The sequence below is a fragment of the Musca autumnalis genome, unplaced genomic scaffold (genome assembly GCF_047663935.1).
Source record: "Musca autumnalis isolate F117 unplaced genomic scaffold, ASM4766393v1 scaffold_5, whole genome shotgun sequence".
In the NCBI taxonomy this organism is placed as follows: domain Eukaryota; kingdom Metazoa; phylum Arthropoda; class Insecta; order Diptera; family Muscidae; genus Musca; species Musca autumnalis.
This window is the reverse complement of record NW_027412088.1, coordinates 186,303,700-186,327,929: the sequence shown is the minus strand read 5'-3', so window position 1 is coordinate 186,327,929 and position 24,230 is coordinate 186,303,700. Positions and strand designations below refer to the sequence as shown.

Below are 24,230 nucleotides of genomic sequence, written 5' to 3'. Positions count from 1 at the left end.
TTTTATATGGCAAATCTGGTCAGATTTGACCAGATTAAGCAATAAATCCTCATGAAGTGGGTTAACCCGGCAAAAAGCTGTAGTGTAACCGTGCTATAAGTCCCGATCCACACTAGAGTGATTTCATTGAAAAAATTGCATGAAATTATGCGTCTCTCTCTAGTAGAGTAAAATCATAAAATTGCTGTAGTGGGGAATTCGATTTAAGAACACATAATTTCACAGAAATATAATGCTAAGTTTACATTTACGAAATCCACTCGATTTCAACTGTCAATTCCATAGGTTAAACGTCAAATGAAATCCAGATGAGATTTCATTTGACGTTTGACAGTTGAAATCGAGTGGATTTCGTAAATGTATACCAAGCGTAAGTCCCAATTTACATTAGGCGAGTTTACTTGCGGCAAGTCCCAGTTTGTAGAAGAGACACGTAAGGGGAATGGAAATGGGAACAAATTTGCTCGTAACGGCAATTATCAGGCAATTCATTTTATATTTTTCGTATTTGACATTATTTTCATTGTTTTGAAAACAAAACTTGTCGGAACAGAATTGCCTTTTATAAACGCAAGAGGCATGTTTAAAAAGGAACGAAAAAAATTGCCGCAAGTAAACTCGCCTAATGTAAATTGGGACTAATGTCTCTTGGTCTGTTCCAGTTCTGCAAGAATAATCTAATTTTTTACTTTTTTTCGATAACATAAAGGATTTTTTACTTGTTCTGCTCAATTTAGTCCAATTTGTTTCATAAAACCACTCTTGTGTGACCTTCGACTTTAGAATTTACTTTCTTTCGGAGAAGGCAGATCCGCATTTACAAACATGTTTTAATAGACCACGTTATTTAAGTTGTCAATTCCATTGAATAACTTTCAAATAAATTACGTATTTACGAAAAAACAGATCCAAAATCCAGTGGATTTCATTTGAATAACTCACAATTAAATACACAGTAAAACTCCACTGAATGCTTATGGAATATCTTAGAGTACATTTATACTAGCGATTATTACTATGATAATCGGTTTATACTTATTAATTTTATAATCATTATAATAAATGTTTGTATAAACGTTATCTTATACTGCAGTCCCTATTACTAGGCGTTTACACCAGACAATTTGTCTCCAAATACAACGACGTTTGTCTCCTAGCTGACCATCATCTTTCCACAGACAGTAGGGTCAAAAAATTATTGACATTTTTTGTAAAAATGTGTGAGATAATAATTGAAATGCATTGAAAACAAATGAACATGAACAAAAACAAAAACAAAGCATGTGAACAAAAATAATAAGAAATCGATGATTTTCATTCATAATTTTACAATTATTTTTGCACAGGCAAGTTTTGGGTTTTTGACAATCAATACATGAACTCAACTGTCCTTGGACATGGTGGCACAAAAGCAATCCTCCTATCAGAAAATGCTATAAATTTTACGATTGGCCCCTAATGTCAGTTCTGTTTTGGCATTTGTGTAGTAAACACATGCGAAATTAATAAAGAATGTTACGCTACACTGCTCCAGAACGCGGAATATTGGTGACTATATTGACCGCTCCAGACTTCTTTTTGTGGGGCTTTTTAAAGTCGCGGGTTTATGTCAACAAGCTTCAGACACTCTCAGCTCTTATAGACAATATCCGTCAAGAATGTGAAAACCTCTCGCCGGAAGTTTTGGCCAAAGTGATGGAAAATGCCATAAAAGGGCTCAAATGACAATAAACTGTGGCGGCTGGCATTTTTCTGACATCATATTCTCGACTTGATGTAAAAACAAATTTAAAAACCAAAAAAAAAAAAAAAATAATCCACAAGAAGAATCAACGTTTTTAATTTTTTTTTAATACAGCCAAAAAACGTCGGAAGTTTACTTTTGAGCCACCTTGTATAAACGCACGGTTAAGGACATCAACATGTACTAAAATATTTTAGTAGATGAATTGGATAGACTAAAAAGTAGTAAGCTAAGACACAACCCTTCAACAGCATTATCGTCAATGCCACAACATGTACGGCATTATCAACCAGTATTTTTTGCTATTGGGTATGCTTGTTATCGTTTCCAAGTGATTTGCAAGAATTATTTTTTTTTATAAATCCCTGATAAGTCCCAATTTACATTGGGCGAGTTTACTTGCGGCAATTGTCGGTTTGATGGAGAGAGAGGTGAGGCATATGGTAACCCTTTGCCTCTCAGCCCCCTCTCTCACCTACAAACTGACAATTGCCGCAAGTAAACTCGCCTAATGTAAATTGGGACTAACGATTACTATATTCCTTTATGTGCAAGAATCTTCGAGATTTACCTATTTTTACTCGAAAAACGTTTCCTTATTTTAGATACCATACAATTCATGTAAGAGCACTTCACAACTTTTCCTACTTTTGCCCCTTTTACCATGTTTAAAAGTAAAGGAGCATACCAAGCGAAAAGCAAAACCTAAAGCAAACAATTCTAATATCTGGGGCTCAATTCTGTTTCTATGAAAATGTGAAATGAAAACTTTTATAAAGGAAAAAACTGTCAAATGAAAAAAATTATAAAGGAAATATTTTTCATTTCAAATTTTCATAGAACAGGAATCCAGCCCCTGTTCCTTTACTTTAAAAAATGGTAATGCCAAGTTTACACTTGCGCTCCAAAATCCACTGGATTTCACGAAATCCTGAAATACACCCCGGTGTTTACACTTATTTTTTTGTTGATTTCAAACAGATCACAATAATCAAGGTAGATGCATATGTGCAGCTGATCGGCAAAACATGTTTTTGTAAATTGAATTAGTCATCAAAAATATTTGACAATATACAACTTTATTTCGAAAATTATCGTAAAATTATCAATATATAGTATTAATTGTGTATAGTACTAACAAATGAAAAAATAAAAAATGATTTTATCGTTAGGACATCATAATAAGCTTCGTTCCCGTACTTTTTAATAGTAAAACTAGTAAAGGAGAGGACTGTAAAAAAATTATTCTCACATAAGTTTTTTGAAATAGTTCGGGAGCGAAAAATGGAAAATACGTCAAAAAACTGGAAAAAATGTCAAAGCCAGCGTATAAGGCAATCGGACGCCGGCAACCACTACTAGTTCTGGAACAAAGCTATAATAAATTTTTATAGATAAAAGTTGGGTTCAGAATCTGCAAAAAGATTACTTATTGCAATAGTTTTTCCGTTTAGTGCTAAAAATGCGTACTCGTACTCCGAAATCTGGCAAAACTTGGACTCCTCTTTAAACAAAAATAGCGCCGAATAACACCCTCTTCTCATGTTTTCTGCCATACAATTTTGGCCTAGTAAAAACTAGCAGGATGTTCATTGGTATTTAAATACGATAACTGATACATTGATTTTGACATTTCTGCTGGATTTTTGCAATTTCCGTCTTTTCCGTTCCCGTATTTTTTAAGAAATTTGTATGGGGAAGCAATTTTTGACAATTCGCTCTTTTTTTCTAATACTACCGTTAAAAAAGTACGGGAAACCAATGAAAAATAGCATTGTAACAAATAATTTAAAATTTTTTCACATTATTTACAAGTTTTGATAGTAAAATTTTTTGTTGCAGCAATTGACCATCTACCTTGTTTATTGTGATACGTGAAAAGAGTTGCAACTTTTGGTACTTTTTCAGGCAAAGACAGGGTTGTATATCATGTGTACTGTGATTTCGATGTTGATTTCGCTGAAATCACGAAATGAAATGATTTCATTTTTGTATGCGAAATCATGATAAATTTTGCATGATTCCGCGCGAAATCACGAAACGCCTTCGAAATCACGAAACGACGCCGAATGTAAACCAAGTATAACAGTGGCAAAAAATGGTAAAAGTGGTGAACTGGTCTCATATAAATTGTATGCTTGTTAAAGTAAAGGAACGCTTTGCAGGTTAAAAATGGTAAGAAATGGTAACCTCAGGCAGGTAAAGGAACAGAGCTCTAGTGAATAAAAACGCAGCTATCATAATTTATTTGTGTATGGTAAATTACGAAAAATGTTGCCCGTTTTAGGAAATAAATGAAATAGCCCTAAAGGCCTGCGTACATAAGCTGCTTTGCCTGATTGCCTTGCTTTGCTGCTTCAATAAAAAATAAAAGAACAAAGAAGGCCGACCCAATTTCCAACTGATGGCAACCCAGTTCGAAATTTCGTCTTTATTCTATTATTTTTATTACGTCAGAAATGACGCAGGCCTTTAAGGCCTGGGTACATAAGCTGCCTCGACTGGTTGCCTTGCTTTCCTGCTTCATTTCTGACATAACTCTTATGTTACACACTGAAACTTTCATACGAAACTTTCCAATTATTTTGGCGTTCTTAGGTCGAGTTCCCCATTACAGTAATTTCACAAGTCCCGGTCATGGTAGAATAAGAAAAGGTAGCAGCAATACACAGCTGACTGAACTGGGTTGTAACGTTAGTGCCAAATTTCATATGACATTTTATACATTTATTTCTATTTCGATGTACATTAGGAACATATATTTTTTGAGAAAAAAAAAAATATATCATTCGGAAAAAAACCATTTCCCAGAAAGACTTCTTCATATCAATGATATGTAACCTCCTCCAAGTTCGAACGATAAGCCGCGCAGTAAATCCCCGCTTGTAGAGGCGATTCAACGTTTGTTAATATGTGAGGTATTTAGTTAAAATTTAAAAAAATAAAGCCCTAATAAACATGTGCTTCTTTGATTTCTAAAATAAAACATTGAAACAGCTTCTTCTTTTTCTATGAATTTCCAGCGACCCCAAACTTTTCTGCAACAATTCTACTTTCTGCGAGAATTTATGCATTTAGTGGAATGATGTGAAAACACAAAAATTGAAAATGTAACGAATTTTCATTCATGTTTTCCAAAATATTGAACCAAATGTGAAAAATTATTAGTTTTTTAAATTCCAATAATTTATAGACATTTCCTTGTTTTGTTTACAAATACAACTGGCAGTAACGTTACAAACAAAAACAAATTCCTTTGTGGTTGTTGTTCAAGTTGTATTTGTTGTAGTATTAACTTTACCTTATATTTCTTCTACCATGAGTCCCGGTCCACACTAGAGTGATTTGATTGAAAAAATTGCATGAAATTATGCGTCTCTAGATCGACTTCCATATGGTCTGTTCCTTTACTTTTGAAAATGATAAAACCGGCAAAAGTAGTAAAAGTTGTAAACTGCTCCCATATGAATTGTATTGTGTCAGAAGTAAAGGAACGATTTTCGAGTAAAAAGTGGTAAAACTTGAACATTCTTGCACTTTAAGGAACAGAGCTATAGTAGAGTAAAATAATAAAATTGCTGTAGTGGAGAATTCGATTTAAGAACACCTAATTTCATGAAATTCTTTAATGAAATTCACGCTAGTGTGGACCGGGACTAAAATTACTTTTGTATGCCCCGGTCCACACTAGCGTGAATTTCATTAAAAAATTTCATGAAATTAGGTGTTCTTAAATCGAATTCCCCACTACAGCAATTTTATGATTTTACTCTACTATGGACGTCGATCTAGAGACGCATAATTTCATATCAAAATTTCAGTGAAATTACTGTAGTGTGGCCCGGGACTATGGAACTCGATCTATGAACGCCAAAATAATGGTAAAGTTTCGTATGAAAGTTTTAGCGTGTAACATAAGAGTAACAAAAGTAAATGCTCTGTTCCAGAATCTACAATAAGCCACTTGCTCTGTTCCTTTACGTGCCTGAGGTTAACATTTTTTACCATTTTTAACCTGTAAAGTGTTCCCTTACTTTTAATAGCATACAATTTACATGAGAGCAGTTTACCACTTTTACCATTTTCTGCCACTGTTACCATTTTTAAAAGTAAAGGAACAGACCAACTGTTTTTTACTACGAAAACATTTTTTCCTTTATGTTATCGGAAAAAAATAGTAAAAATTAGTAGATTCTTGCAGTCCTGGAACAAACCAAAAAGAATAAGGAAGAAAAGGGCAAACTAGTTCGAAATTGGATCGGCCTTCTTTATGCTTTTATTTTATATAATGTCAGAAAAGAAGCAGGAAAGCAAGGCAATAAGTCGAGGCATCGTAAGGGGTGAGTACATAAGCTGCCTAGCCTGCTTACCTTGTTTGCTTCTGATAAAAGAATAAAAAAGAAAAGGGCAACCCAGTTCGAAATTTGCTCGGCCGTCTTTATTCTTTTATTTTTATTATGTCAGAAATGAAGCAGGAAAGCAAGGCAATCAGGCAAGGCAGCTTATGTACGCAGGCCTTTATGTGCCCAAGCCTTTGTGCCTGTTGCAGAACCTGCAAGAATCTACAATTTTCTACCACGATAACAAAATTTCCTTTGTAGCTTTGTTCCTTTACTTTTTTAATGGTAAGGGTGGTAAAAGAGAAAAGTGTCAAAATTGCTCAAAATTGCTCTCTCATGAACATTTTTACCAGAAAAGTAAAGGAACGGAAAATGGTAGATCTGGCAGCAATGTCAAAAGAAACATAAAAAATCAATTTTCGTCTTTTATTTCACAGTTTTTAATTTAGTTTTGTCAGCGTTCGACTTTTTCTTCTGTTTTTCGTCCATTTTCTTTTTCATTGTGAAATAATCGTCAAACAAAAGTCGAAAAATCAGTTCTGCCATTTTTTACCTGCAGAAATTTTGCTGGTAGCCTGTGGTAGAAGAGAAAGCCATTTTCGCTCTCTCTCCACTCTCACTCTCTTAAAAATTGCTTCCAGTTTTGCCACTTTTCGGGGTTAAGGAACGCTTTGCAGGTTAAAAATGGTAAAAATGGTAACCTCAGGTAAGTAAAGGAACACAGCTTGTGTTATCGAAAAATAGTAAAAATTGGTAGATTCTTGGTGTTCTGGAACAGACCAATTAATAAAAAATGTGTAGAAACATGTAAAACATGCATTTGAAAGGAAGATTATTGGCTGTTCTGTTCAATTTTGTGTAAATAATTTGCGTTTTTGTTCAAGTTTGCTAAAAAAAAGAGCAAACAAGAAGTGAGAAAGAATGAAGCAAGATACTATGAATGACGAATGGTGTCGTGGAAATGGGTTAATTCGTGTATGTCGTTCGATAGGCGAACAACGTAATTGAAACGCTCGTGGGAACATGCTTGCTCTGTACCAGAACCTGCAAGAAGCTACTATTTTTTACTACGATAACATTCTTTCTTTTATGATATCGGAAAAAGTCATGGTAGAATAAGAAAAGGTAGCAGCAATACACACCTGACTGAACTGGGTTGTAACGTTAGTGTCAAATTTCAAATGACATTTTATACATTTATTTCTATTTCGATGTACATTAGGGACATATATTTTTTGAGAAAAAATATATCATTCGGAAAACAAACATTTCCCAGAAAGACTTCTTCATATCAATGATATGTAACCTCCTCCAAGTTCGAACGATATGCCGCGCAGTAAATCCCCGCTTGTAGAGGCGACACAACGTTTGTTAATATGTGAGGTGTTTTGTTAAATTTTAAAAAAATAAAGTCCCAATAAACATGTGCTTCTTTGATTTCTAAAACAAAACATTGAAACAGCTTCTTCTTTTTCTATGAATTTCCAGTGACCCCAAACTTTTCTGCAAGAATTCTACTTTCTGCGAGAATTTATGCATTTAGTGGAATGATATGGAAACATAAAAATTGAAAATGTAACGAATTTTCATTCATGTTTTCCAAAATATTGAACCAAATGTGAAAAATTATTAGTTTTTTTAAATTCCAATAATTTATAGACATTTCCTTTATTTGTTTACAAATACAACTGGCAGTAACGTTACAAACAAAAACAAATTCCTTTGTGGTTGTTGTTCGAGTTGTATTTGTTGTAGTATTAACATTACTTTATATTTGTTCTACCATGGGAAAAAGTAGTAAAAATTAGTAGATTCTTGCAGTACTGGAACAGACCAGCTATTAGTTAGTTGTTCATGCTATCATTCCGCCGTGAATTAGCCAACACCCCGGCGCCGGCAGTTGAGTTTTTGACTGTGTCGCTACGGCGTTTTAACACAATTATCAGCTCCATACTCTGCAGTTGTCATCAAAAGAAAAAAACAGGTATAGCAGCGAGGAGTGTCAGTGAATTTCGCGTTAAAATCTAATAAAAATCAACAACAAAACAAGCACAATACGAAAATTTGATACACAAAATACTAATTAACTAAAACTACAACGATTTGTCAAGAAATTTTCAATTATTTTGCGATATAAAAGTGTTTGCAAAAATTTTTTATAAAAGGTGTTGCACGAAGAAAAGAAAGAAGGGAAAAATAAAAGAAGAAACGAATATAGTGAGCGAAAAAAAGAGAGTTAACCACCAAAAGAAAAAATGAGAAATTATTTTGCTATGTCATACGGTAGTGAGTGAGTGTGTGCTGCGCGAGCAAGAAACAAATTTGACAACTACGGCAGAGGACTAAAGAAGAATTTGTGTTAAAAATTGTGTGCAAATTTTTTTGCATAAATTTCATTTAATATAACTTAAATGATAAAAGTTGTAATAATTTCGTGGAGTTTGAGAAATAAAATAAAACTAAATCTTTGGATGTGTAGAAGATATAGTGAAAATTGTAAACAGCTGACGATCAGCCAACACAAGTAACGGAACGGTGACGACAAACATCAAATAAAAAAGTGACGACGTTGACAGTGCTGCTGCTGCCAATAAAACCTCTACGCCCACCGCGGTCGTTCGGTCTGTTGTTGGTCGTCGCGTCGATGTTGTATGAGAGTGAATCATTTTTTGCTTCTCAGATTTTCTTCTTTCTTGGACTTGCTTGCCTGGACTACACTGACTGTGACTGGCTTTGAAAATGTTGTTTCATTCAAAGTGCAGTTATAATTCTCTGTAATGGACGGACACTGAACTTCTTGCTGATGGTTGGTGATGTGCCGCAACAAACATTAAGCCCCATCAATAAGCGATTGCTGCATTTAACAAGTTATATCTTTTTCTTCTTGCTGCTGCAACTTGCTGTGTGCGGTAGAGGAGGCAGTCAGGAGAATCATCTAATTACTTAAGGAGGAGAAGAAGCAGAAGAAGAATAGTTATAAAAGACAACAAAACAAACAAGAGACAACAGCTCCAAGTTCCAACAAAATCCATTGGCGAAAATTTTCATGGTGTCACGGTGAAAGTAAGCGGAAAGAAGTTACAGACAAAACTCAGTACACACGCTACATAAAACAACTACAATATTCCATTTTTTTCTATGTGGAAACGCCTGCTGCTGCCCTGCAAATATTATTAGTAGTATTGAGCTGCATAGTTAGATAGCTTAAGCTGCTGCTACATAATAACATAAGAAACGGAAAAATTAGTAGTCGGAAGGAGCATTTGTAGAGTGGTGGAGTGCTGTTGTTGTTGTTGGAAGTCAGTCAGTGCAAGAGGAAGAAGGGGAAGACATAGAAAAAAGACAAAACACACTCCTCTGACTTCATACAGTTAATACCCACTACGCTGCTGCCGCCAGTTCGGATTGCTGTTGCTGCACTAGTCAAAAATCATTGGGGGCTGTTTTGCTTGACGACTTCTCTGCTTTGCTGCCAGCAAAAATTTGTATTGAAAGCAACAAAAACAACAACGTTTTTTGTGTCTATTTGTGTGTGAACGACAAAAATATTACACAAAATCAACATTAACATCATCGTCATCATTGCCGCACCACAACAACAACAGCACAATGGATGAGACTCAAGAAATTCGTCAGGTAATGCCAGCCACTGTTGTCTGTCTATCTATCATATTCAAAATTCATTGAGCCAGAAATTCCAATGTGATATTTTTTCCCAAAAAAGAAGATTTAAGTCGAAAAGAAAAAAGTGTATTTGCAAACAAGGCAGCGGAAGACATTTGGTGTTATTTGATTTTTCATCGTTTTTTTTTTTAACTACACCCTCTCTTTGCACAAATCATGATCTCAATCATTCTCCTCCCTCATATCATTTTTGGAATGTTTTAATACTTTTAATTTCTTATTGATCTGAAAAAAAACAAATATTTCAATGTTAATGAACAAGTCGGTCTTTAAATTTTGTTGTTGTTGCTGTTGTTTTCTTACTTTATGTTGATATTATTGATATTATTCTTGTTGCTGTTATTGTTTCTGGCTATATGGTGTCATTCGCCTACATCTATTGCCAAATGAGTAGTGTCAACTTTTTTTCTGTACGCCGCATTGTTGTTGGCACAGCAATGGAGTGTGTTATTAGAATAAATGTGACAGCAGCACACAACAGAAAGCAGTGACGAAGACGCCAATAACGATAAAAACGATAAATATTTGTCTTGCTTTTGAATAATGCGAATATATTCAAAAAGAAAAATAATGGCAACTGCCCAACCCGCTAAATTTGTTGTTGGTATATCCCCAATCAGCTGCAAGTAGCAGCATGTCAATCATTGCTCATTTTCAATTAAGTAGATTGTAGGGGGGAGAGTACAAATGAGTATCCACATTGAATAAATGTCACAATTTGATTACATTAGTTGTTTGTTAATGACATGCCCGTCTTCTGTATTCTGCTCACTGTCATCTATCCTCACAGTTTGTTTACTACAACACACTCTCCATGTTTAATACTCAGAACTTTACCTTTGTCCCAGTGCACAATCATGCCCAATCCCACATAATAACAAGAATGATACTTGTTCTTAAGACGGAAGGTGGAATAGCGGAGACACCACTTCCTTTATTGTTTACTTAACGTTTTACTTCCATTTCATTTTAAACTACACCTAATATTGTTGTCTTTTTATTATTTTTAATTTCACTTTTGTTCTATTCAGACTCTACCTTTTATATGAGCTCTCTCTCTCTAAATTTCTCACAAATCATTGTAGGAACGTCAAAAAATTGTTATTTAGTATTACAAAGTGTGGTTTGCTGAACTGCCCACTGAACTTGCTTGCCACCACTTGCCATTAAAACAGGTTGAACCTGTAACCACACTCCATAATGTAATGTTGTAGTGAGTGCAGCCAGCAGCATACAGCAAATTCCTACCAGTCTTAACCAAGCCCCCACAATTTCGGTTTATTAACCAACAAAAATGAAACATAACAAATTTAGTTTTGCCAAAACATAATGGGATGGGTGAAAAACAAACAAACAAACCAAAAAACGCAAAACGCTGACATAATTCAGCGTTAGAATAAATGGCCAGCTATAATGAAATGTTACTTTGGGGCTCACTGGTTGGTTGGCTAGCTAGCTGGGTGCGTGTGCTGCCCTAAAAATAGGATAGGATAGGTGGTCGATGAGACTTTTTCTACTTGTGAGTTTTGTCATTTCTTTTTTGCTTTCAACACAAAACTAAAAATAAAATGTTGTTGTATTTTGTGTGCCACCAAATGTCTTCTAGTGTTGTGTGTGCCTTCTTGCATCTGGAATAATTATAGCAATGCATTCTCATTCATGTGTGGATATTGCTAAAAATTCCATTATGTGGAGATAATTATGTTTTCCAGCTACTACTCGTCGTACTTATTTAAACTTTAAAAATAAACAACCATTAGCACACATCACCTCATCTTCCCCATCATTTTCTCATTAATAATTATTATTCCATTTCTTGTTTGTTTATTTGTTTTATGTGTTTTTATGTTTTTTCTTTCCAGGCTCGCTATCGTGCCTCTGTAAAATGGTTACTATCCAAAGCCTACAACAATCGTGTACCAGATAATCTAAAAGAACCATTCTATCGTGATCATGAAAATCAAGAACGATTAAAACCAAAAATTGTTGTCGACTTGGCAAATGCCACACTCTATTGTCAAACATTATCGAATTTATATTCAGATCCAAATTACCAAAGCCTTAATCATTGGTCAATACTGCAGACATTGGCTCGCAAAGGTGTACCCGTTAATGAGACCAAGGATATGCCATTGACCGAAACGGTGTTAATACAAACAAATCCATTGAGGATTGTAAGTGAACATTATACTAAGTAAACTTATACTATATTATACATTTATTTATAGTGGGTAGATATAGTAGTTAAGCTGCCAAAAGTAGGATTTGATTTTAGGAGACTATATTATCGTGATAAGGGCATCTCTGCAAGTCATATGAAGGGATTTTTTACCGGCTCCAAAATATCATAGAATAATAAATAAAGGAAACAAAACAGAAGGCAATGAGGGAGAGTACTACAGGAAAAAATAATTCAAATTCGAAACTAGGAAAAGGTTAAATTTATAATCACCATGCAAATTACTACGACATTTTTATCCAATGTAGTTCCGATTACTATTCTCTTTTAGGAAGCCTAGAACCGGATACAACATTTAAAAGAAAATCAAAAAAGTTGGGTTTTATCGGTCTGGGAAGTATATTCGGAACAACTCTACTAAGAACTGATTTCGAAAAACGCCGATCTTCTATTTTACTTCTTCAATTTTAGGTGCCATGTTTTGTTTTGGGCATATACGTCTTTCTGCTACACATAAAATTAACTCCCTAACGTTTATTTCGTTTAGTTTATAACTAAAGTACCTGATGGGCACGATAACTATCGTAATATTTCTTTCACACTTAAATCATGTTCAAACATGAACTGTAACCGTCCACTCCTTCGTGTACCTCCCACACAAAAATTCAAATCTAAAATCGTTTTGAATTTTTTTTAAAGCAGGTCAAATATGAACTGTAACCTCCACTCCTTTGGGTATCTCCCAAACAAAAATTTAAATCAAATATCGTTTTGAAATTTTTAAATAGGGTAGATAGTCCTTGCGGCTCATATTAGGACAGTATAATTTTTATCGGTTTAAGTCCATACTGACGGTGATTAATACATTTAGCTAGAAAGTCTCTACCATCACCAACTTGAATGGCTATTAAATGGACTCCTGAATTTGATCCAATCTTTGTAAATCGTAAATGCTCTTGCAAAATTAATCAAATTCGAAGATGGACTATATCGGTCCAATTGTTTCGGTATCTCCCCCACAAAGGTTCAAAAATTTAGGCTTAAGAACAGCTTGAGACCCGAATAAATGTTATGCTTTTTTCGGATATCAGTAATGTTTTGCAAAAACAACAAATACTGGGTTCGCTCTTTTCAATCTGTCATACGGTGGAGGAATATATATGTTGTTGTTGTAACAGTGTTTTATTATTATATTTGTATATTCTTTCTCCTGTTCAATCTGGCTCTGAGTCTATCTCCAGTTTCAGGAAGGTGGCTACTTCGATGGGATGTAACCACAGATCTACTGGAGTCAGATGAGTTGGCTCGGCGCGGCAGTTGAATAGATGCTTAGAATCGTGCGCGCCCATGCCACATACTGGGCAGATGTCTTCCACTGTGCGATCGATTCCCGCCCAATAAAAATATAGGCGATTGCAATATCCTGTCGGCAAAGCCGGCTGATATTATTTTACATGTTTGTTGTATTTCTTACGTTTAGTGAGGTCGAGCCTTGAATCGTTTTGGATAAAAAATGTAATAGTGACTAGTTCCAACTTTAAAATTCTGTAATGAGAAACGTGTTTGAGCGGCAGGCTTAATGAACTACTATCAGTGCCAAGGGTTTGTGTGTTCGCAATGCCTTTGTCACTTAGATCCAGTGAATGAGTCCACCCAAAGTCATCGAAGGGGACGAATTACATTCACATTTATTGCCTAGTGACCTAGCAGATTAAAGAATTCCACCAAATTGTAGACCAATGTGACCAAAAGTCAGACCACGTCATTTCTTCCGGCGACCTGTTTTTTGACAGTCAAGTTAATTTGGGATGCTATTGGCAAAAAATACATACGAATAATAAGTGAAATCAAGTGGTCAGTTCAGATTCTCAAAGAATGAATCAATTTTGTCATCGATTTTCCTTAAGGGGTTATGGCCACTAATTGAGCGTCAAAAAAAGCAATTTTTCATTAACCCTTCGTTGGCCACCAATTTTGTTTGTCAGATTCTTAACACAAGAGTCTATGCTAACGAGGGTATATATACTTTCATAAGGACAAAATGTGCCTCATCGAAATAATGGTTTTAGATCCCAAGTTTGTTTGGACGAAAAGTATTTCAGACAATTTGGAGTTGATTTAGCCATGTCCGTCCGTCTGTCTGCCTGTCTGGCTGGAGCGCACGATAACTCTCGAACGGATCCAAAATTTGGATTTCGTAATATTTTGTCCAAACTTAGTTTAAGTTCGAAGATGGGTTATATCGGTCCGCTCCTTCCGGTACCTCCCCCACAAAAGTTCGGAAAATGTGTGCGCACGATAACTCTTAAAGGAAGTAACCGATTTGGTCCATACTTTGCACATCGTGAAATTTCTACCAGACTTAGATGAGGTTCCAATATGGACTCAATCGGTCCACTCCTTCGGGTACCTCCTACACAAAATTTCGGAAAAGTTCAGTTTAGGACCTGCTCTCGAATCGCTTTGATTTTTGTTGTAGCAACTTGTATTCACTGCCCCATGCGACGGTATAAGTTTCATCAGCGGCAAGTCCATACTTCCTGAGAAAATAGCCTGAAAGTTACAAATTTCCTTATTTTTAATAAATAAAGAAATATTGTTAGATATAAGCAACCTGCGAGTTGTTAATGTTTAGATGTTTTTTGGAACCGCTCATGGCCCTAGGGGCTAGGTTACTGTAATAAACAAATTAAATTGAAATTGAAAAAAAAACCTATGACACCGTGTGTAGTGGTTAGGTTAGGTGTGTAGTGGTTGGAGCGCAAGATAACTCTCGAACGGATCTGCCGATCCGGTCCAAAATGTGGCCTTTATTATTTTTTGTGCAAACTTAGTTTAAGTTCGAAGATAAGCCATATCGGTCCACTACTTCAGGTACCTGCCCCAAAAAGAATCTCAAAACTCTTCGGAAAAATTGTGCGCACGATAACTCTTGATGGGAGTGACCGATTTGGTCCATACTTCCTAATTTTTAACACCCTAATATATCTACCAGATATAGATCAGGTTCGAATATGGACTATATTTGTCCACTCCTTCGGGTACCTCCCACACAAAATTTTGGATAAATTCACTTAAGACCTGCTCTCGAATCACTTTGTTTATTTTTGAAGCTGCCTCAATTACGACAGTTTTTTTCAGGGGTAAGTCCATGCTCCTTGAGAAAAAAGCCCGAAAGTTGTAAAAACCCCCCAATGTAGTGGCTGGAGTGCTCGAAATATCTATAAAATACAACCTCACCTACGGCATTTTCAATGAAAGAATAAAATACTAAAGAAACGTCCTCTTGCTATTTTGGGTTGTGAGGGCAACTTTCCAGGCAAGCACGTTCTATTTCTGCACAACTTTAGTACACATATAGTTATGCTATTAATTCATATAGAGAGACCTAAACCTAATCTACATTCCATAGATTTATGGAAAATATCAATTGAGGTCGCGCATTTGCTTCGGCTGCCTATATCCAACGCCATGCACACAAATATTGCTTTCTAATTGTATACTTCAGGAAAGAACCCTCAACCTAATTAAATGGAGCCCAGTGTTGTTTCAAAATAATTTTTTACAACCTTTCAATCGATAAAAGTTACGGAAATCCTATATGGAAATCCTCCTCCACAATTTGACTTCTTATTCAATTTTCTATAGATGAGACCTTACTTGAAATAATTTATGGAAAAAAGGATTTGATGTAATTTCTATAGATGTATACCAAATATATCAAAGAAGAATACCTCTTATTGTATTTTCTCTATCGAAGAACTGGTTACTAAAATTTTTATAATGGTCTTTTAGGTCTTTTCTAATGACTTTTTTGAGAGAAGGTCTCTCATAGAAATTTCTATAGAAGACTTTACATAAGGCTTTTACTATTGAAGAAGGCACCACTTAAAACTGTGTCTATGAAGAAAATTTTACGAGATGACTTTTCTACAGAAGCAGGCCTTATTTCAAAACGTTGGTGGTGCCATGGTTAACATGACTGCCATACCTACAGAAGGTCAATAATGTCGATATTTCGACAAGACTATATCCCATTTTGTCGTTGGCAACTAAACCTCTTGGCAAAATGGTAGCCATATTTTATAGAATTTCTATTTGGAGCCCATAGTTAGGTGTACCGATTCGCAGCCACCGGTGTAAGGATGCACAGCCACCATAATAAATTTAATAAAATTGCGACTAGGAATCCACAGAAACACAAAGCATCTAGTTAATAGTAAAATACATTGATGTGATGAAGTTTTTGGGGATGTTCAGGGAAAATAGTCGGAAAGAGAAGGACCCATTGTAAGGTGTGAGGATGCACAGCCACCGTAACATCAATTAATGGACCTTTGGTCCATTATAATTATTAGATAGCGGAATCCTATGCAAATGCATATATGGTTAGGATGGTCATAAAGAAAATCTGATTAGACAGAAACACGTTTTATCACAAAATAAAACGAATTAGGCCCAGAATTTTTGGCATATTTTGATTATCGTGAATATTTTGACATATTTGCATGAATTGAGCATATGCAAAAATATATACAAGGAGTTGTCTAAATATCCCACCAAAATGGCTGAAATTTGGTATTAACTCTTCGTTAGGGGTATGAAACTTTACACCCGAAATTTGTCCGCATAGGTCCATGTCTTCATATAGCCCCCATAGAACGGTACCTACCGATTTCCGATATTTTGACGGTTGTGGTATCACACCGAAATGGCTGACATTTTATATTAAGTCTTCGATGTATAAAACTTTCCGCCTGAACTTTGCCGGTATAGGTCCACGTCCCCATAGAACGGTATCTCCCGATTTTCGGTATTTTGAAGGCTGTGGTTATACATTTCTCTTTTTTATTGACTTGTCTGACAAGAATTTTAAACTGATAAATTGTACACACAAACATGACAAACAACAATGAATCGGACCAAAAATAGGGGTTGCATAAAATTCCGCTGTCTAATAATCATTTTGATAGAATAAAAAAGCTAAACGAAAATGCTGGTTATTGCATAGTAAGGAGTGCAGAAGAAGACTTCACATGATGTCTTTTTCAATAGTGCAGGCCTTACTTGAATACTTATCTATGAAAGAGACCCTTTTTGTTTCAGTAAGTCTTTAAAAATATGTCTTATCTAAAGCATTTTGTTATTTAGACCACACCTTCGATCAATAGAAGATATGAGATGAATTTAACTTAATGCATAGGTCCTGCTTTGAATGGAAGATTACAACAAGTAAAAAAGTATCAGTCGGTTTGTCCGACAGAGATATACCCTTAGCCTGTGCAAATTGAAACACTTTTTTCACAAAAAGCTTATGTATTTAGGGAGTTTCAAAATTTTGGTCGTATCAACCGGCAAAAATGTTGATTATAATTAAAGTTCAAAAATTTTGCGGAAAAGGTACTTACATGGGGGTGCCATAGGGGGTTTTTACACCCTTCGGGCTGTTTTCTCAAGGAGTATGAACTTGCCCCTGAAACAATTTTTACCATCGTAATTGAGGCAAAGTGATTCAATAGAAGATCTTAAAGTGAACTTATCCAATATTTTGTGTGGGAGGTACGGGATGGAGTGGACAATTATAGTCCATATTCGAACCTGATATATATCTGGTAGATATTATGAGAATGTGTAAAGTATGGACCAAATCGGTCACTCCCGTCAAGAGTTATCGTGCGCACAATTTTTCTGAATATTTTTGAACTTTTGTGGGGTAGGTACCTGAAGGAGTGGACCGATATGGCTTATCTACGAACTTAAACTAAGTTTGGAAACAATATTACGAAGGCCAAATTCTGGCCGGAATCGGAATTTCCGTTCGAGAATTATCTTGCGCTTCCACCCATAAACATGGTGTTCAACTTTCGTGCTATTTTTTCAGGAAGTATGGACTTGCCCCTCAGGAAATTTGTACCTTCGTATAGGGGACAATGAATACAAGATGTTACAACAAAAACCAAGGCGATTCGAGAGCAAGTCCTAAACTGAATTTTTCCGAAATTTTGTGTGGGAGGTACTCGAAGGAGTTTACTGATTGAGTCCATATTGGAACCTCATCTAAGTTTGGTAGAAATTTCATAATGTGCAAAGTATGGACCAAATCGGTTACTCCCTTCAAGAGTTATCGTACGCACAAATTTTCCCAACATTTTCGAACTTTTGTGGGGGAGGTACCGGAAGGAGTGGACCGATATAATCCATCTTTGAACTTGAACTAAGTTTGGACAAAATATTACGGAAGCCAAATTTTGAACCGAATCGGCAGATCCGTTCGAGAGTTATCTTGCGCTCCAACCACTACACACGGTGTCATAGGGGTTTTTGTAACTTTCAGGCTATTTTCTCAGGAAGTATGGATTTGCCTCTAATGAAACTTACAGCGTCGTATAGAGGACAGCGAATACAACTTGCGTAAACAAAAATCAAAGCGATTCGAGACCAGGTCCTAAACTGAACTTTTCCGAAATTTTGTGTGGGAGGTACCCGAGGGAGTGGACCGATTGAGTCCATATTGGAGCCTCATCTAAGTTTGGTAGAAATTACACGATGTGCAAACTATGGACCAAATCGGTTATTCCCTACAAGAGTTATCGTACGCACAAGTTTCGCGACAATTTTTGAACATTTGTGGGGGAGGTACCTGAAGGAGTGGACCTATATGGCCCATCTTCGAACTTAAATCGAATCTGGACAAAATATTTCGATACCCAAAATTTGAATGGAATCGATTGATCCGTTCGAGAGTTATCGTGCGCACCAGCCTGCCAGACAGACAGACGGACGGACATTGCAAGATCTACTCAAAATTGTCTGAAACGGATATCGTACAAACATACTTGGGGTCTAAAACCATTATTTCGATGAGGCACATTTTTGGTCGTATCAAAGAGTAAATACCCTCTTTAGCCTAAAGGCTGAGGGTATAATGATTCGTCAGGAACTCGTCTGTATAACAGCCCCTGTCTAAGATTATTTCTGTCTGGGTTATGCATTGCCCATTTAGAAAGGTTTCTCTTCTATATTCGATAAATTGTGTTTGGAATATTCTTCGTCATAATGTTTTCATTCTAATCTTCTAATAAAACTTTCCAAAGACTAAAACAATGAGACGACAGTCTTCGCTATGACTGTAAATAAATATTTATTTTATATAACGATTCACGTTTGATAAAAACAATATAGATATTACAATTTCCCCTAGTTTTTAGCTTATCTCACTTTTTTTTTACAATTATTTGTTTACAGGTGGCCCACATAGCGGTCATAGAATCACTGATGATGTTATATGCCAAGGAAATAACATCGAATGAGCGAGTCGTTAATGCCATTAAACGTATATCGGGTAATGTTAATGCTCCACAAGCGGCTGGCAATAATGTAGAACAAATCATATTGTCGTGGGTGTCGCATACATGTGCAGCTCTAAAGAAGCGTATCGAAAGAGATGTGCAAACATCCTTGGATGACGATAGTGTAAGTTTCAATATTTAATATTCCATTTTGCTCCTTTTGTTTAATGTTTTTTTTTTGTTCCATTTTTAGACCAAACGTTTGCAATCACTGGATATACCACCCGTTAGAGATTTCCAAGACTTGTGTGATGGCATTTGTTTGGCCCTCTTGATATCGTACTATTGCCCCAAGGTTATATCGTGGACAGAAGTGCGCATCAATTATTTGCCTGCCGTTGAAGATTCCATACACAATGTTTTGTTAGTAAGCAACTTTTCACAGAAATATCTGCCATACAATGTGTTCCATATGCTACCCGAAGATGTTACCTATATGAGGGGGTAAATATTGTTGAACTTTGTAGTTATTTGTTTTGTATATTAAATCTTGTTTTATTCTATCTTTTAGCTCAATGAAATTAAATTTATTAATCTTGTTGGCTGACCTCTTCAACTTGTTTGAAATCCACCCGGCCAATTGTGTTACTTATCCTGGCATGGATTCAGCTGGTATGTCCAAACTTTTTTATTATGTATTTTTATTACAATCTTTTTTTCGTGGGATTTTTCTTGGTTTTATTATTTTTGTTTTCTTTCTTTTCTACAACTCTTTGCTATCATTTTGATTTCATTCTTACTTTCTCACAAAAAAAAAACAAATTTTGTTTAAAGACAAAGATAATAATAATGAAAAAGGTTTGTTTGTGTTCCCTTTCTTTTGGCATTGGTTCATTTTTTATGGTAAATTATTTACACCACACTCTTAAATTTTTGTTCTGTTTTCCTTGACCACAACACCCACTAAATACTCCAAATTGAAATAAAAACTAAATCAAAGAAAACAAATAAGCCAGCACCTAATTTTGTACAAACCTTTAGAGGAGCTTTTTCCATAAACTACAAAATTAAAAGGAATTATAATATTAACTCAAAACTCCTTGTTGATAAAAAGAAACCATTATGGATGGCATTTATTACCATTTGGTTATGGGCTATCACATCATTTGTTTTTGTCCTGTTTTTCTATTATCGCCTCGCCTAATGTATATTGCAAACTAAAGAAACACACACACCAACCAATTGATCAAACACATTGTTTAACGAAACACTAACCTTAAGCTAAGAATTATTCTTCAATGGTTGTCAAACTGGTATTTCTAAGAAGAACAAACAAAAATAATCCACCTTCTTATTGTCACATCCAATATTAGGGATGACGCAAAGAAATCTCTAATTGTTTATTAATATCACGTAGTACGTTATTTTTTACTCTAGGAACTCTAAGCTAAGATGAGATAAATTCATATTTCATTCACCATTTATTGGTGGCTTGTGACATTATGAGTGTTTTTGTAAAGTATATGTCTCCAATTATTCCCATAACCTTGCTTTGTTGTCTCTTTTGTCCTTTTGTTTTGATTAAACACACACAGCGCACGTGGTTTGAAATAGTAGTAGTAGGAACACAGGTAACAAATAAAAGTAACGTTTAAAGAATAAGTAATTGGAATATTTATAGGCTGTTTATTGATCAGTAGCGGAAATACTTTCAAGCGTAAATCCAGAGGAAAAATCTTATTAGAAGTCATTTTATATTATGAAAATTCCAATTTGGCGCTGTGTTTAACAGACCGCCACACACGCAGAACGTCGATAATGCCGATATTGCGGGTGTTCAGGGTTTTTGTCGAAACAAGAGCCCATACTTAGGTGTAAGGACGCACAGTCACCGTAACAGCAACCACTTTATTATGAAAACTTTGGTCTATTGTGATCATCCTGGTAGTGTGTAGCATACTATAGAAGCAACCTTATTTCAGAAAGAGTCCATAGAAGCAGCCTTTTCTTCAGAAAGGGTCTATGGAAGCAGACTTTCTAGTGTCTATAAGCACACCCATTCTTTTAGAAAGGGTCTAAGGAAGCACCCTGTCTTTTAGGAAAGATCTATAGAGCACCCTGTCTTTTGAAAGGGTCTACAGAAACAACCTTACTGTCAAGAACTGAACATAGAAACACACTTTCTTTTAGAAATGGTCCATAGAAGCACCCTCTCTTTTAGAAAGGGTCTATAGAAGCACCCGTTCTTTAAGAAACGGTCCATAGAAGCACCCTTTCTTTTAAAAAGGGTCCATTGAAGCACCCTTTCTTTTAGAAAGGGTCCATAGCAGCACTCTTTCTTTTAGAAAAGGTCCATAGAAGCACCCTATGTTTTAGAAAGGGTCCATAGAAGCACACTTTGTTTTAGAAAGGGTCCATAGAATCACCCTATGTTTTAGAAAGGGTCCATAGAAGAACTCTTTCTTTTGGAATGGTTCCATAGAAACACTCTTTCTTTTAGAAAGGGTCCATAGAAACACTCTTTCTTTTAGGAAGGGTCCATAGAAACACCCTTTCTTTTATAAGGGGTCCATAGAAGCACTCTTTCTCTTAGAAAGGGTCCATAGAAGCACCCTTTCTTTTAGAAAGAGTCCATAGGAGCACCCTTTCTTTTAGAAAGGTTCCATAGAAGCACCCTATCTTTTAAAAAGGGTCCATAGCAGCACTCTTTCTTTTAGAAAGGGTCCATAGAAGCACCCTTTCTTTTAGAAAGGGTCCATAGAAGCACCCTTTCTTTTAGAAAGGGTCCATAGAAGCACCCTTTCGTTTAGAAAGGGTCCATAGAAGCACCCTTTCTTTTACAAAGGGACCATAGAAGCGCCCTTCGTTTTAGAAAGGGTTCATAGAACCGCCCTTTGTTTTAGAAAGGGTCCACAGAAGCACCCTTTCTTTTAGAAAGGGTCCATAGAAGCAGCCTTTCTTTTAGAAAGGGTCCATAGAAGCACCCTTTCTTTTAGAAAGGGTCCATAGAAGCACCCTTTCGTTTAGAAAGGGTCCATAGAAGCACCCTTTCTTTTACAAAGGGACCATAGAAGCGCCCTTCGTTTTAGAAAGGGTTCATAGAACCGCCCTTTGTTTTAGAAAGGGTCCACAGAAGCACCCTTTCTTTTAGAAAGGGTCCATAGAAGCAGCCTTTCTTTTAGAAAGGGTCCATAGACGCACCCTTTCTTTTAGAAAGGGTCCATAGAAGCACCCTTTTTTTTGAAAAGGTCCATAGAAGCACCCTTTCTTTTAGAAAGGGTCCATAGAAGCACCCTTTCTTTTAGAAAGGGTCTATAGAAGCACCCTTTCATTTAGAAAGGGTCTATAGAAGCACCCTTTCATTTAGAAAGGGTCTATAGAAGCACCCTTTCATTTAGAAAGGGTCTATAGAAGCACCCTTTCATTTAGAAAGGGTCTATAGAAGCACCCTTTCATTTAGAAAGGGTCTATAGAAGCACCCTTTCATTTAGAAAGGGTCTATAGAAGCACCCTTTCATTTAGAAAGGGTCTATAGAAGCACCCTTTCATTTAGAAAGGGTCTACAGAAGCACTCTTTTTTTAGAAAGGGTCTATAGAAGCACCCTTTCATTTAGAAAGCGTCTATAGAAGCCCCCTTTCATTTAAAAAGGGTCAATAGAAGCACCCTTTCATTTAGAAAGGGTATATAGAAGCACCCTTTCATTTAGAAAGGGTCCATAGAAGCACCCTTTCTTTTAGAAAGGGTCCATAGAAGCATCCTTTCTTTTAGAAAGGGTCCATAGAAGCACCTTTTCTTTTTGAAAGGGTCCATGGAAGAACCATTTCTTTTAGAAAGTATCAATAGAAGCGCACCCTTCATTTTGGAAAGGCTCCATAGGGGCACCCTTTCTTTTAAAAAGGATCCATAGAAGCAACCAATCTTTTAAAAAGGGTCCATAGATGCACGCTTTCTTTTAGGAAGGGTCTATAGAAGCACCCATTATTTTAGAAAGAGTCCGTAGAAGCATACTTTTGTTTAGAAAGGGTCCATAGAAGCATACATTTTGCTTTTGAAAGGGTCCATAGAAGCACCCTTTCAGAAAGAAACGGTCCATAGAGCACCATTTTTGAAAGAAAGGTTCCATAGAAGCACTTTTTCTGAAAGAAGGCGCCATAGAGCACCCTTTCTAAAAGAAAGGGTCCAAAGAATCACCATTTCTGAAAGAAAGGGTTCATAGAATCGCCGATTCTGAAAGAAAGGGTCCATAGAAGCCTTTCTTTCAGAAGAGGTCTATAGAAGCACCATTTCTTTCAGAATTGGTGATTCTATGGACCCTTACTTTCAGAATGGTTGCTTCTATGGACCCTTTCTTTCAGAAATGGTGATCCTATGAACCCTTTAAGAAAGGGTCTATAGAAGCACCCTTTCATTCTGAAAGGTGCTATTCAAGCAGTCTTCCTTTCAGAAAGGATCTATAGAAGTCTCAGTGGCACTTTTACACTCGAGGATATTAAGGAGAATAGTTTCTTTCAAACTTCCTTATCGTTCGTATCAGCTGAAATTTATTTTCGGTGATTTTTTTAGGATCTTTTTGTCTATATCCTCTTTTGCTTTGGCACTTCTAAGAAGTCTTATTATTCTGAGTTCCTGAACTCTTGGCGTCGAATAATCATCCAAAATTGAACGCCAAACTGCCAGCTTTCTACGACAATGAAGCAATTGTTGCCGAAAAGCTTCGCCATCCGTATCATAAGGGCAAATTGCCTGGTTCAGCCTATGTGTGTCACTTTAATAGAACCCAGCTGGGTTTGTTCGTCTTGGTTTTCTTTATAGAAGGTTCACATCAGTTTTGAATAACTGTGCCACAACCACGAAATCCACACGCACAGTCAATCAACCAAAATTTGAACAGGGAGCTCAGATTTTTTCATTCTAAATATTCTGAAGCTGAGATCCTTTCTGTAGAGGAAGGTTTATGTTATTTTACTAGTGGCTGTCTCCTACTACTGACTTA

The 24,230-nt window shown here is 36.0% G+C and overlaps 1 protein-coding gene across 36 annotated transcripts in view; it reads left to right on the top strand.

The window, feature by feature from the left end:
* Nucleotides 1-7,968: 7,968 nt before the first annotated feature.
* Nucleotides 7,969-24,230, top strand: part of Patronin (calmodulin-regulated spectrin-associated protein patronin) — a 78,373-nt gene continuing 62,111 nt past the window's right edge. For 15 of the 36 annotated variants that reach the window (XM_073954989.1, XM_073954987.1, XM_073954968.1 and 12 more), the window contains exons 1-5: nucleotides 7,989-9,720; nucleotides 11,631-11,942; nucleotides 19,193-19,420; nucleotides 19,490-19,740; nucleotides 19,808-19,908. In XM_073954989.1, the coding sequence (XP_073811090.1) occupies nucleotides 9,694-9,720; nucleotides 11,631-11,942; nucleotides 19,193-19,420; nucleotides 19,490-19,740; nucleotides 19,808-19,908 (919 nt within the window). In that variant the 5' untranslated portion in view covers nucleotides 7,989-9,693. Of the gene's footprint in view, nucleotides 9,721-11,630; nucleotides 11,943-19,192; nucleotides 19,421-19,489; nucleotides 19,741-19,807; nucleotides 19,909-20,070; nucleotides 20,095-24,230 lie in introns of all 36 variants that reach the window. The other 21 variants (XM_073954993.1, XM_073954974.1, XM_073954972.1 and 18 more) reach the window with 6 other exon arrangements.